General features: G+C 44.3%; 1 protein-coding gene across 1 annotated transcript in view; it reads left to right on the plus strand.

The window, feature by feature from the left end:
• The window catches only part of C1H1orf21 (chromosome 1 C1orf21 homolog), a 265201-nt gene extending 253756 nt beyond the window's left edge, over positions 1-11445 (plus strand). Inside the window, exon 6 of the mRNA XM_032631797.1 lies at positions 10941-11445. Coding sequence (XP_032487688.1) covers positions 10941-10970 — 30 coding nt within the window. The 3' untranslated portion in view covers positions 10971-11445. The remainder of the gene's footprint in view (positions 1-10940) is intronic.
• Positions 11446-14974: the final 3529 nt, after the last annotated feature.

Consider the following 14974-nt stretch of genomic DNA (forward strand, 5'->3'; position numbering starts at 1 on the left):
AACCGGGGAGGAGGAAGCGGGGCAGGGGTGGCTCAGGTCCATCCAGGTACCCTGGGCGGTCCCGCCCCACGTGCAGCCTCCAGCCCCAGAACTGGGTCCTCGGGCAGAGGGGAAATGTAGGAAAGGTGGCTTTATCAGATTAAGTCTCACTAGTGAAAATGCTCAATCTCCCAGCCTCTGTGAGCAAGGCGACCAGCCTCCTGTGTACACAGTGGTTTCCAGGCTGGTAGGTGGTTGTTTTTCCTCCAAACCCTTGGCTAGCTCGTCCTCTCACCCGAGGGCTGTGGTTTGGGGAATGTTTTGACTTGAAACGTTCAGGCCCCTGGTGGTATTTGGAGTTGTGAGACCCTTCTGTGCTAAAAGGAAAAATGAATGGTCTATTTAGAGACTGCTAACAATTCACAGTATAAAGCACAGGCAACAATTCTGCTGCTGATAGGCTGGGTTTCTCAGGGTAGTCCCTGGGGAGCTGGCTGGGCGGCAGTCATGGCCCCTACTCTGGGTATTTCATCTGGAAGACCCCCTGCTAGGGGTGGCAATGCTTCCAGAAAGCCTCTCCCCTGGCTTTTTCTGGGCCTCTCCTCAATCGCTTCCCAGAACACGCTCCTCCTGGGGCCTGTGCTTGGGCTGTGAATGAGACCACTTTTCCTAAATCCGATGAACTTTGCTCTTGACAAAGGAGGGAAGGGTGGTTATTTGGGAATGCCTTGAAACAGCTTCTCTTGGGTTTGAGTTGTGAGATTTTACCTGTCGCAGACAGAGACAGAGTTCACCTGAAGGAGGAAACTGCCTTTCCTCTCAAGGACAAAACACACTCCCGGGTCTTTCTGTCACCAGGGTGATGCTTCTTTCCATTGCATCCTAGACTCAGAAGAGAAGGTGAGAATCGCAGGCTTCGAAATCAACACCCAACCTAATTAAAAACTGAACACTTTTCTAAAATACCAAAGTTTGTTTCAAAGCTTGACCAAATTAGGAATGGTGCTCATCTAATTTATCAAAATGAATTCCTTTATAGATAGAAGTAATCCCAATCAAACTCCGGATAGGCTTTTGTGTAAAAATTCACACACTGATTCTGAAGTTTATATAGAAATGCAGAGGATTTAGGATAGCAGAAACAATTTTGAAAAAGAAGAATGAAATTGGAAAACTAACACTACCTGATTTGAAGACTATTTTTAAGCCTCAAAAATAAAGACAATGTGGATTTGGACACACACACATAGCCTAGGCACACAGTATAGAAAGATAGATTAATGGAATAATATGAGTCCAGATGTGGGCCCACATGTGTATAGTCAACTGATTTTAGACAAAGATGTCAAGGTAGTTTGATGGGGTAATTTGATGCCTTTTTAATGCATTGTGTTGGTATGTGATTGGACATTCATATGCCTAAAACTAACCTTGACCCTTACTTCAAACCACATACAAAAATTGACTTGAAACGGATTATAGTAGTAAATGCAAGAACTAAAATTATAAAGCTCCTGGAAGAAAAATAGAAGATAAAACTTTGTGACCTTGGATTAAATAAAGATTTTTAGCTACACACACAAAAATCATATATCATAAAAATAAAAATTGATAAATTTGATTTCATCAAAATTTTAAACTCCTGCTCTTCAAAAGATAGTGTTAAGAAAAATGAAAAGACAAGGCACAGATTGTGATAAAATACGTGTAAAACACTCAGCCAATGGGGGTGCAAAATCATACCCAGTCTGCAGTTTTTTAAAAAGTTAAGCATCCCCGTATCATAGCACCCAGCAATCCCATTCTAAGGTATTTATCCAAGAGAAAGGAAAGCATACGTCCACGAAAAGACGTGTACTCTTAATGTTCATAGAAGCTCTATTCATAATCACCGAAAAGTAGAAACCATTCAAATGCCCATCGATTGGCGAATGGTTTAACAAATTGTGGTATCTTTGGTATAAATTGGTAAAAAAAAAAAAAGTTGATAAATGGATAACTACTGAAACTGATACATGTAGCTGTATGGATGAATCTCAAAAGTATTATGCTAAGTGAAAGTGAAAGTCAATCACAAATGACTAAATATCAAATGACCATTTATATGACATAATGGAAAAGTCAAAATTGTAGAGACAGAAAGATCAGTGGTTACAAAGGGCTCGGAGAGGGGAGAAATGGCAAAGGGACTTGAGGTTACTTTTTGGAGCAATAGAAATGTTCTGTATATTGATTGTAAATGGTGGTTACACGACTGACTATATACCTTTGTCAGAACTCCTTGAACATATATTGAACACTTTGAAAGGGTGAATTTTATGATATAAAATTATACCTCAGTAAATCTAATTTTTAAAAAATGAAATCCCCAAACCAGTTTTGATTAATAGAAACTCATGAATTTGGATCCCCCTTATCCCTATTTAGTAACAATTTATACCCACAGGAGCCAGAGTTTATACTTGCTCCATCTAAACCTTTAGTATCCTACTAGCAGGAAAGAGGGGGAACTCAAATTTGTAGGATGTTACCGTGTGCCTGGCAGACATCATGCTGGGCATTTGCACGTGATTTTATTTGGTTCTTGTTATGGGCTGAATTGTGTCCCCCAAAATTGATATGTGGAAGCCCTAACCCCCAGTACCTCATAATGTGACTATACTAGGAGATGGGGCCTTTAAAGAGGGGACTGAGTTAAAATGAGGCCATTAGGGTGGACCATAATGCAACCTGAATGGTATCCTTATAACAAGAGGAAATTTGGACAGACAGGGAGACACCACGGTTGCGTGGGCACAGAGGGACGACCATGTGAAGAGGTAGCAAGGGGGTGGCCATTTGCAAGGCAAGGCCTCAGGAGAATCCCAACCTGCCAGCACCATGATCTCAGACTTCTCACGTCCAGAATTGTAGGAAAATTAATTTCTGTTGTTTAAGCTACCCCGGCTGTGTGTTTTGTCTTGGCAGCCCTCGTGGACTAATACAATCCTCCCAACAAGCTGAGGTGAGGAAGGCAGGAGAAAAAGCTCTGTGAGTGCTGGTAGCTTGCTCAACTCCAGTGGCTGGTAGGGCAACCTGGGGAGAAACACAGAACTGACACCCAAAGCTCACCACCACCTAGATTGCAATCGTTAGGAAATCAGAGCTGGTTTCTTCTCATCCTTGAACAATCTGTACTCCTTTTTCTCAGTAAATGTTGAATTGATGTAAATAGTTAGAGTAACAAGATTTCAGGATGCAGGAGAGACCGACTTTATTTATTTTTATAAATTTATTTATTTGTTTATTTTGGGCCGCGTTGGGTCTTCGTTGCTGCGCGTGGGCTTTCTCTAGTTGCGGAAAGAGGGGGCTACTCTTCATTGCGGTGCGCGGGCTTCTCATTGCAGTGGCTTCTATTGTTGCGGAGCACGGGCTCTGGGCATGCGAGCTTCAGTAGTTTCGGCATGCAGGCTCAGTAGTTGTGGCTCGCAGGCTCTAGAGCGCAGACTCAGTAGTTGTGGTGCATGGGCTTGGTTGCTGCATGGCATGTGGGATCTTCCTGGACCACGGCTCAAACCAGTGTCTCCTGCACTGTCAGGCAGTTTCCTAACCACTGCGCCACCAGGGAAGCCCTTGTCAATGTTTTTAAATAGACAAAGGGTGGGGGAAATAAACAGGAAAGGCCCGCAGTCTCTTCCTAGTACCAAGTCCCAGGGAACACATTCCAGGTGAGGAAAGGGATTCTATTTACATTTCTTTCCCTTCTACCACCAACTTATCAGCTTTAGATCATTAAAAAGTCACAGGGGGGCTTCCCTGGTGGCTCAGTGGTTGAGAGTCCGCCTGCGATGCAGGGGACACAGGTTCATACCCCAGTCTGGGAAGATCCCACATGCCGTGGAACGGCTGGGCCCGTGAGCCATGGCCGCTGAGCCTGCGCGTCTGGAGCCTGTGCTCCGCAACGGGAGAGGCCACAACAGTGAGAGGCCCGCGTACCGTAAAACAAAAAAAAAAGAAAGAAAGTCACAGGGCCATTGTGTTTCTATTATATTGATCACAACTTTTTTTGTTTGCAAGTGACAGAAACTTAAGCTCAAGCAAAAGAACTAGCAAGTGCAGGAGCAGGTTCTTTCTGTTTCTGTGTATGTGTGTGTGTGTGTGTGTATGTGTATCTATCTATCTATCTATCTATCTTTATCTATCATCATTTATCTAGAGTCTGTCTATCTAGGGTTTTCTTCCTTCAAGAATAGCCTAATTTTCTCCTACTATAAATAGCTTCCTCTTTGCAGTCAAGGAAGCATGCTTCTTTGGATCCATCCACATAAAAATCCCAGGAAAAGACTTTGATGAGTTCTGCTTGGATCACATGCCCACTCCGGACCAATCCCTGTGACTGGTGACCAACCCAGGTCAAGTGTCCTCCCATGATGAACAGCACCTTGACCGACAGATCCAGGAAAATAAGAGAAGTGTTCTCCCAAAGGAAGAGATGCTGAGGAAAATCAAACCACACGTCACCCCACGGCAGCCTTGCAGGTGTCCCAGGCAGCCAGGTGCCATGTGTGGGTGGACACGCTGACATCATATCCTCATTCAGCGTAGGAGAAGGTAAACTTTGCATATGCACTTTTCATTTCTTACTGTAACCTCTTTTCTGGGTCTCAGTTTCTTCACCCGTAAAGTGTATATGTTGGGCTAAATTCACCTTTAAAAGTCCGTTGCAAATATGACCTTCTAGTACTTCTGAGATATTTACACTTAGAGTCTTGCTAACATCTGAATAATGGAAATGTCTGTTTCCTTGGTTGATTAATTCATGAGGTAGTTTTGGATATTTTAACTTTGTTGTTGTCAGTCATTAAAAAAAAAAAAAACTTAATCTGTTATTCTGCAAAGAAATCTAATCTTCTTCCAAAGAGCATTTTTCAGTCTCATTCAGAATCTTGATTATTCAGATCATCATCTTTGAAAGAATGAGATATTTGGGGGTGAAGTACTTTAGATCCATCCCGATTTTTAATTCTTTGCCCCAAACATTTTATTATTTCTGATCTATCCTGGAAGCTGGAGGAAGGGAACTCATTGCTCCCTTAGATTATCTGGAGCCCCCTTGACCTTGGTAGAGAATAGTATTCCAGGAGGGGAGGTCTCTGAGCCTGAAACAGTGGCTGTGTTATATTTACTGAGTATCCATCAGGTGCTTACAAAGTGCAAGGAAATCGAAATCACTGATGCATCAGCGCTTCACAGTGGTGTGGAACTCTGTGCCTCTCCCAAGCCTATCCATCTGCCCTACTCCCACCCCCACTAAACCTGGGCCAGAGCAGGACAGGTGTAGAAAAGAGGGCCCAAAAAAAGGAAAATGACTTACGGTCAAGCGCTAGATGGTAAAACTTGAAATTAAAACCCAAGTCTTCTGACTTCTCTCTAGTTCTCCTTCAACATGATCGTCCTCTGTCTCACCTTCACCTCCAGCCACATTCAGAGCCTCCTTCTCCAAGACTTAAAACCAGGCCCAACCCTTCCTCACCCTCAGCTCCCAAGAACTGCTTAGTAGCGCCGCGACCCTGACCACGTGCTATGCTGGGCCTTTCAGCCTTGCCTCCCACAAACATCTTGAGTGGGCAGCGTCACTTCCAGGCATCTGTTGTGTTTGCAGAGAAAGCCCTTTCCTTAACCCAAGCCTAATAATCCAAAGTCTCACTCCCCGAGGGATCTTCTAACAGCCAAGCCTTTGTTTAATTGTGGAGCCTGCCCCCACCCCGAAGTGTGTCTCGGCTCTGTCTGAGGCTCCCCACCTACAGCCCCACTCCCCTGCACACAATGGAAGACCTATGGCTTTCTTTCACACCCCTGAGGATGTGACAGCGGATGCTGGGGCCGCCTGCCAGCCCCTGGGGCTGCAGAAGCTTCCGCTGGCTGGCTGGGGTGACAGGCAAGGTCAGCATCTGGGTCGATCCTGGACCACAGGGGCTGCCACCTGCTTGGTGTTTCCTAGATCACTGGCTCAGGGAAGGGGTGACCTGACTTCTCCCAGAACCTCCCCCTCACATCCAGCAGAACCTTATTCCTCAAAGATCACAGCTTTCTTCAATGGGCTTGAGTGACCAAAACCTGATATAGCAACAGAAACTTTCCAACTTGAGAAGAACCCCCAATTGTCCTCCCATTCATTCTTCCAAAGAGACTAGTACAAACCATAGCTAACTGTCCATTTCATAATTTATTTTTTCTTTCATAATAATATTGATTGGACTCACTAGATTCTTGGCAAATTAATGAAGCTGACATGCTTTTTCAGGACCTTCATTTTCCTCATGTCTCAAAGCCCATCATAAATGCTCCCTCATCCAGGAAGCCTCTCCTACAGTTTCTATTTTAATTCAGTTTCATAGGACATAGAACCCTCAAGGATGTGCTACTCACCACTGTCTCCTCCACTCAGGCCTTGCCTTGGTGACTGGTACTGCAGCTGACTCTGTTATCACTAGACTAGACTTGGACGGAAACATCCAGAAGCAGAGTTTCTAATTCTCCACTCCTCATGCAGACGCCCCCAACCCATTAGCCTTTTGAAGCCCATTGCTTCCCACAGGACATCTCTACCCTCAGTCACAGAGTACTTCGCCAAGAAACCCAGTCTGTCTTTGTCCTGCTGGCCCTGGCCTTCTGAACGTGATAACCAGATTAGTCTTAACGAAACACCGTGATGGTGCCTTGCACTGACTCAGAAGCATGCATTAGTTTTCTACTGTTCATAGAATTTTTTCAGTCGTTCATCAAGGATTTGTTGAGCACCTACTATACTAATTACTCTGCAGGACCCTGGGGATATAAAAGTGAGCAAAATATAATTGCAGTCTAGATGGGAAGACAAAAATAGGCAAGGAAAACCATAAGTATAATTGGTGCTGTGCCAGGCACACAGAATAGGAGCACCTAGGCTGGCCTAGGAAGGCTTTGTCAGGCAAGGTGGAGGTAAGACAGATAAGCTGAACAAAACCTCCCTTACCTGCGTTCTGTGTCCGTCCATCCTCCAAGCTGTCCCCACTAAGAGTGTCTGCTCTGAGTATGCCACCCCGCCACCAACTTAAACACATTGGCCCCCCTGCCTTCCTCCTTCTTCCTCTAGTCTAAATGGTTTTTCCTGGTGTAGAACTTAAATCTACAACTAAATGGTGAATTCCAGCAGAGCAGGACAGGCAGTCTTTGAGCCAAGTTCAGCTCCATGGTCTGCAGAGGACTGGTTTAAGTGCTTGGAGTAAGTACTCTGGCAGAGATGGTCATCAGTTCATCAGCCAGGCGATGGTTGCCCAGCTACAGATGACACTTCCCCACCAATCAGAGGGCATGTAAAAGTGGAACATGTAAAAGTGGAGGTGCACCGCTTCCGGGTCTGGACCTTAATGAGGCTCCTTGTGCTCTCCTCCATGCCCTCATCCCTCTTCTCCTGGCTGACAGCCACATGTGGCTGTGGCCCTGCCTTGATCATGAACTGCAAAAGAAATCAATATCCTGGTCCTTGAGCTGTTGTATTGTTGGCTCTCTTTGTTGGAGGCTTACCACACCTAATATAATTTCCAGCACGCCGGCTTTCTAGCTTCCACTGCAAGCATGGAAAATCTAGAAACGCTATGCCTGCAATCTTGCAGGGCCACAGTCAGCAGGCCATGAGCCCCAGCTAGGCTCAGACCCCACGGTGCCCAGTGAGGCTGAGAGCTGGTGCCCCTGCCATGGCCCTTGAGCTCTTGCTTTTCTGCCCCTTTACTCTTCCCCATGAACTGCCTGATTCTCGCAGGCACATTTGCAGAAGCGTTTGAGCCTCAGAGCAGAACATGAGTCAGAGAGTCCTGTGGCTGATGATCCATTTGCCTGGCTCTTCTCTCAGGAGTCTGTCCTGTTTTAAAATCTAACCCAGTTATTTCACCCCTGTTTTAGGACCTGGATTAGACCCAATGCCTCCCCCACAACAAATATTCTATAATATCCCCTTTATGTTCCTTAAATTAAATTAATATTATCCACCTACATACCATTCTAAAAATCAGTATAATGCCCTAATGGAATGTAAAGGCAAAATAAAACCAAAGTCGCTTAGGATAACATCAGATGTGTTTCAATATGTAAAGGTTTGGTGCGACTGTATCAGGAGCCAGCAGGAAGTAGTCAGATCCTCCCGTGCGGAAATCTGACAGCTGCAGACGCAGACCAGCACAGGTATGTGGTTTTGGTAACAAATACCACAAGTGTCATTGCCATCAGGGATCTGATTCTTCCAAAAGATGAACAACTCTTGGTAAAGGCCCAAACAAAACAAAAGTCTGTCTTTCCTTGATTTTCCACAACCGTTAAAACATGAAACAAATACTCTATGTTGATGAGTAAAATGGAGTTCAGGTTTACTCTCAGACCATTCCAAACACATCCTCTGCTGAGAATACACAGAGGGGCCCCAAGTAGTCATGCAGGGCAGGGGCAGTTCTTGGTTGGGGACACCAGCCAGAGCGTTTCAGCCTGTCCAGCATCTCTGCCCTTTCCCACTAAATGGTAAGATCATCCCAGGCCACTGTTAAGACAGCCAAATACACTCGGGCATTTCCGAAGGTCCCCTTCCAGCAATTCTTTCCCCATGAGAACCGCTGCTTCAAACCCAGAAGATGCACAGAGAGGCGACGGCGATGTCGAAGCAAATATGAATATGAATCGAGGCATTGCCTCATCTTGATTTTCTGTGACTCTCTGGACTTGGTAGGCTTGTGTTCAGCAAAGCCATGGGCGATGGTCAGAAAGCACTGTGCTGGGGCCCGCGGTGAGTGCGCTGCTTTTCCCTCTTTGACTTGGGAGAGGAGGAAGGGGCCGCTTTCTGCCTGCTCCCCTGGAAACGCTGCAAGACAAGCTCTCCCTCCTCGTTTCTGTGTTGAAAAAGGAGGTATAGATAAAGCCAGAGTCCGAACCTGAATGAAATTCAGTTCTCCCAGCCCTCTCATCTCCTGCCTATTAATAGCCTCTTGGAACGAGTCACATTTGAGACGTTTATTCACCACCTCTGAGAGCGTGTTCACCTAAAATAGTTCCCGGGCCATTTTTCTCGGCTGCTGTGATGCTGCACAGCCCAGAGGGACACCGGTTTCTCAAAGAAATGTGCGTACAACCCGGTTCCACCCAGGCTGAGGTGGAGCCCAGAGTCAAAACACCAATCGGCTTCTCACAAACTTAGAAAACATTGCATATGAATGCTTCATCCTCTGGACCCTTCCCCCGGCACCAGACTCTTGGCTTCTCCTTACTGAAGAAACCCCCTACTTTCTCCTCAGGCCTTGTTGTTGTCTAAGCTCTTATATGGCTCCCCGTGTCCTTCTGGACAAGTGCTGCAGTGGTTACAGATGTGTGTAATGGAGGAACAGTGACAGAGAGAAAGTGAGCAAGGTGTACTTCTTCTCAGGACCCTCCTTGGTCCTCAGATCCAGTCCCCTCTGAGCAAATGTCTCACTTTCCTCATTTCATGCCATTCCACCACCTCATTTCCTCCTCTGTCCAAAACCATCTTTAACTGTCTGATGGCGAAGGATCTGACCTGACAGGACGATTAAATATTAATACCGTGATTGAAGAGTCTGTGTGCAAATCAATTAAATATAGGACATGTGGAGCTGAGACGTTTTCAATCTATTTTTTTCTTTCTGTCAGGAAAGCTGTAGAGCTCAGACCCCGGTGCCCTGGGGCTGGGATGGATCCCAGAGAGCATCCACACCTTCTGCCCGTTGGGTACCCGGTCACCACCCTCCTCAGGTGGGGCAGGTGAAGGGGCTGATGTGGCCTTTCTCCTGCCAGGAAGACGAGCAGGGACTTGAGCGCAGATCACCCCCTCCATCAATCTCCTCCAGGACAAGATGCCACCCTCTCTGGCTCCCATCCCGTGCCAGCTTTCATCAGATGTTTGTCATTATTTGCTAGTTTTGTTTACACCTTGTTCTAGAATGTGAGGGAATACATTAAGGGCAGGAACTGTCCTCTTCATCTTTCCATGCAGATCCCCCCCAGTCCCTGGAATCTGGTGCACAACGAATAATTGTTTGTGAAAAGAATCAGGAGGGCAGAAATCTGCCACTTTGTTACTACTTCCTGTTTCCAGCGGTAAATCTGTTGAATAACAATTAAAAGCTCAATTCTTCCACTTTCTTCCAAGTCGACTTGAGGTGGCATATGAGTGACAATATAGCGTATTCTGAGAAAGTCCAGGACAAATGAGGATTTATTCCTGTAAAAAAGAAGAGAGGACAGCTCCTTCCAAATCCCTGACACAATGTGGGTCTTAGGTAGATGGACCCCAAAATAAATTCATCGCCAAATAAGATCAGAAAAGGCATCAAGATCCATTGCAAAATAAAGGCTCTGGGACATTCTGTGGTCAAGAAATCCACTTAACATCCTTTAAGTTGGCATTTCCCAAATTTTGTTTTGTGGAAACATGTTAACATCCTGTAGAACCAGGCAAAGGGTGGCCCAGCAGATCTCTAAGTTCCCTTTCAGCTCAAGTATCCCATAGTTTTAGGTCTTTAAAAGGCAACAGTAGGAACAAGGAATTTGAAGTCAGAACACTTAAGCCTGATTTCAAGCACTGCCTCTCATTAACTGAAAAACCTGGGTAAAGTCAGTCTCTCAGAACCTCAGTCTTCTTATCTGTGAAATGGGGATAATGATGGTATCTGTACCATTATGCTGCTTTGAGGATCACATTAGGTAACTAATGTATGCTAAAGCAATTTATAAACTGGACATGGCAGATATATATCAGCTATTACTATTATAAATTAAGAACAAAACAGAATTAGAAGTTGAACCTGAACAATTTCTTATCACCTAGTCACCTGCTGGAAACTGGTTTCCCACAGCCCTGACTGCTCTTAACACTTCAGAGTAAAGACACATATTTTTTTAAATGGAGCAAATCCCTTGAATTCTTTCTTTTTGTTTTTCAGATCAATACTTTCAACATCATTTCAGTTTAGTATTTGTGCCAGGAAAGGAAAGAAATTAAAAACAAACAATGATTTGTTCTTCTATGCAGTGACCCTCCAGTTGAGTGAGTTTGGGGCTTTTCATTCAATGCCAAATGCTGGTGGTCAAATTAAAAACAGAGTACAAGACAAAGAAGACACTGATGGAGAAGAAATTCGTTGCTGAGAACCAAATTCCACTACAGCAAATTCAATACAGACAGTCCTAAGACACAGTTCTTCAGCGGGAAAAAATTGTCCTGCTGCATTCAGAGCAGCTCTCTTCCCGGGTAGAAGGAATGTTGCTTTTTCACACCTCGTGCTGGTACCTGGTGAGAGTCATCCTGGCCCAGACAACACTTTCCTGTCTTCTGCACATAATAAAGAGTATAAATTTATGCCATGAAAAAAAAAATCACATTCCAAATTCTTCCACCTTGTTTGTTTATTTTCCTTCTTGGTCTTTACTCAAAACATGATTCTTGGCCAGTTCAAGCCTATTTATGCAATGTGTTTAGTTTTTAAAGAATTGTTTCTTTAATGATACAATGAAGTTGAAGGTCCAATATTGAGTCTGCATGATGCAACTTTCTAACTGATTTTTTTCTGTGAGAATATTTCAGATTCTGATTGAATCACTGACTTAACATTGAAGGATATTCTCGGACAGGCTGGTTCTCAGCAGCAACTGGAATTCCTCAGAGAAAATGTTACAATTGCTAAGAAATGAAGTAGCTCTCCTCCCAGGGCAAGATGTGGCCCTGCAGGTACAAAATGATGGCATCAGGATGGGGAAAAAATGGTTTCCTGCATTTTATTTGATTTGTGGTGTAAAATCAAAAGCCCAGGTTCTGCATTTCTAAAATGTTCTGGTTGATGAAATTCTGCTCATAACTTTTTTTTCTTTCAATTTTATGAAAAATGTGATGCATTAGCACAGGGAAGAAAATGTAACCTCTCAATATTGCTGAAACCCAGGAATGTTTCATTCAGCAGTACCTGTTTGTGTGAACTTGGACAAATCTCTCTAAAATAGAAAAGTTCCACTGGTAAACTGTTTAGAAATGAATTCTCTGAAAAAAACTGCAAAGATATTCTGCTGTTTCATCGCTTGCTGATTTTCCCCCATTGAATTTCATATCCTGTTTTTAAACTGTTTCACCTTAAGATGACAAAGCAGAGCTTTGAAAATAATATGGAGTCCATTATTTTAATTTGCTTATTAAAGTAACTTGTCTCTTAATTCGCATTAGATTCAAAAAACAATTGAAGGGCTATGTTCTACTTTGGTAGAAATAGGACTGAATTGATGCCCTGCCATTAGGCCGTAGTGCTGCTAGGATTGCATCGATCTTCCTGTTTGTACTGTTTGTAACTATGGCCCCATCTTAAGTATTCCTAATTGAAAAACAAAGCCTCAGGAAACCGAAACTTAACCAGCCACTCTCGCTTCTGTAACTATGCTTGCTGAACCCCCTTTTGCAACCATCCAACCAATCAGACGGTGACTAGTGTCTTTGTTTAAAAGTTAACCAATCAGTGACTAATGTCTTTGTTTAAAAGTTAGCCAATCAGTACCCCCCACCCCTGAAGGTCGCGAGCTTGTTTGTACCTGTCTATAAAAGAGCTGTACTAAACTCCATCGGGACCTCTTAGCGTCACCGGCAACGAGTGCGCGGAGGTCCAGGTTCGAACCAGCAATAAATGACCCTTGCCGTTTGGCTTTGACTCTTGTCTCTGGTGGTCTTGTGGAGGGGTCTCGTGACCGTGGGCATTTCACAATGCTGGTATGTATGCTTAGTCCTTTATGTTTATTTTCCAGTCAATTCTTATGATTTTATAATATAATTTTTATTTTCCCGTTTCTCAAACGAGGAACCTCATTTTTTGAGAGTTTAACTCTTTAGCCCAAAGATGTGCAGTAACGACAGCCTTGGTATTGAACCCAGTGCTGTCTGATTCTACAGCCTATGGCCCCCCTCTGTACCTCATGCTGACTTTCTCACAGCTAACAATACATCAAATCCTGGAACGGAAAGGAACCTCAGAGATCATTTGCGGAAAACTCCATTTTATGTGAGAAATTGGAGCCCAGAGACATGAAATGATTTGCTCAAATTCACGTGGTTATTTACGTGATAAGAGCCATCACTTCTCGGCACCTTCTGACTTTTCTTTCAGAATTCTTCTTGCACAGTAAGCGCTCAATGTGAGCTTTTGTTGGGATTTCCCTTCCCAAATGAAACTAGCTTTATTGTATTATATTATATACATGTATATAATACATATATATACATACACACACACACAAATGATAAAAACAGCATTCATGCTTGAGGATCTGTTTCGACACATAACATTTCTGATGCCAAATGTGTGGGTTTTCCACACCAAGCAATTCTCCAGTTCTCTGTGGAGACCAACAAGGTATCCTCCGATTTAATTCAATTCTGACACTAACTTCCTGGAGTGAGTGCAGACCCCAGAGGTCAAGGGCTCAGTCCCACCAGACTCCCCCCATTCCACTGCTTCAAATGCTAGTCACAACTAGTAGGTCCCCAGGTTACCCGCACTTCTATCTGACTTGGCCACATATCACGGGTTCCCATGACCCCTTCCTCCTCAGGTCTGAAAAATTGCCGGTAATAAATGGCTCTCAGAACTCAGGGAAACAGTTTACTTACTATTACCAGTTTATTACAAGGCTATTATAAAGGATACAGGTGAACATCCAGATGAAGAGATATGTAGGGCAAGGTCTGGAAGGAGCTTCTTCTGACCCTACAGAGTTTGGGGTGTATCACCCTCCTGGCCTATGGATGCTTCTCCAACCCAGAAACTCTCTGAACCCCATTTTCTTTGGCTGTGCCACACGGCTTGTGGGATCTTAGTTCCCCGACCACGGGTTGAACCCGGGCCCCAGCAGTGAAAGCCAAGGCTTAACCACTGGACCGCCAGGGAATTCCCCTGGATCCCATTGTTTAGGATTTTTATGGAGGTTGTATTACTTATGCACAATTGATTAAATCATTGGCAACTGGTGATTAACTCAATTCCCAGCCCCTGTCTCCTCCTAGGAGGTTAGAGGTGAGCCAGTGATCTGTGAATCCTTCCAGCACACAGACCCTATGCCTCTGATCCTTGTGACATGTTGGAAGAGAGCTTGCTGTGTGCATCCATTCTTCATCTCCTTCCCACAGCCTTCTCCTTGGGCAAGGATTTCTATCCAACTGTGAGCTTCTTATTCACTTACACTAATAGGTCCTTGTCACTCCAGTTGACAAGTGTCCCCATCTCCTGCACTTTAATCCTCTAATCCAGTTATTTCTGTTTTAGGAGCATAAACAAAGCTCTTCTGGTTTGCCCTTTTGATTCCCCATTGCTTAAGCTTCCCTATTCCTCCTTGCAGTTAAAGCAAGAGAAATCAGACCAGGATCTCAGCTCATGTTAATCCCTTTCCATTTTTGCAAAATCGACTAATGCTACACGAGCCCTCAGAAGCATTTTCCTCAGGGCTCCACCACTTTGAGAAGCAGCAAAGCTTGTCTTTGTGTTGTCCCTACCAGTGGTGTGCTGCTAAAATACATACCTAAGGAAAGAAACAAACAAATGACCCTGATTTGTAGCTTTTGCTGATTTCCAATTTCTGTGGTGTAAATGCTCCCCTTGTGACAGATTTCAAGCAACCAATGGTTTTATAACTTTTACCACCAGGCTGAAAATTTCCTGAGTATTTAACAATTGGCTTTTGAGAGCATATAAGAGCTGACTCCAGCACATCACTGGCAGGGCTGCCCTCCAAATCTCCAGGGCACCCCAGTGAATGCCCACCTTGTTCTCCTTGCATTGTCATTGACTGACACAATTCTATCATTACTGAGCACTCATCATGGCCCACACTCTCCTGGGGACATTGCATACCTGATCTCATTTAATCCTCACAAAATCAACTATCCCTAGCTCCACTTCACATGTCATGGTTATGCTGGGAGAATATCACCCTCCACTTGGCCTGA

This window comes from Phocoena sinus, chromosome 1, assembly GCF_008692025.1.
Source record: "Phocoena sinus isolate mPhoSin1 chromosome 1, mPhoSin1.pri, whole genome shotgun sequence".
NCBI classification, from domain to species: Eukaryota; Metazoa; Chordata; class Mammalia; order Artiodactyla; family Phocoenidae; genus Phocoena; species Phocoena sinus.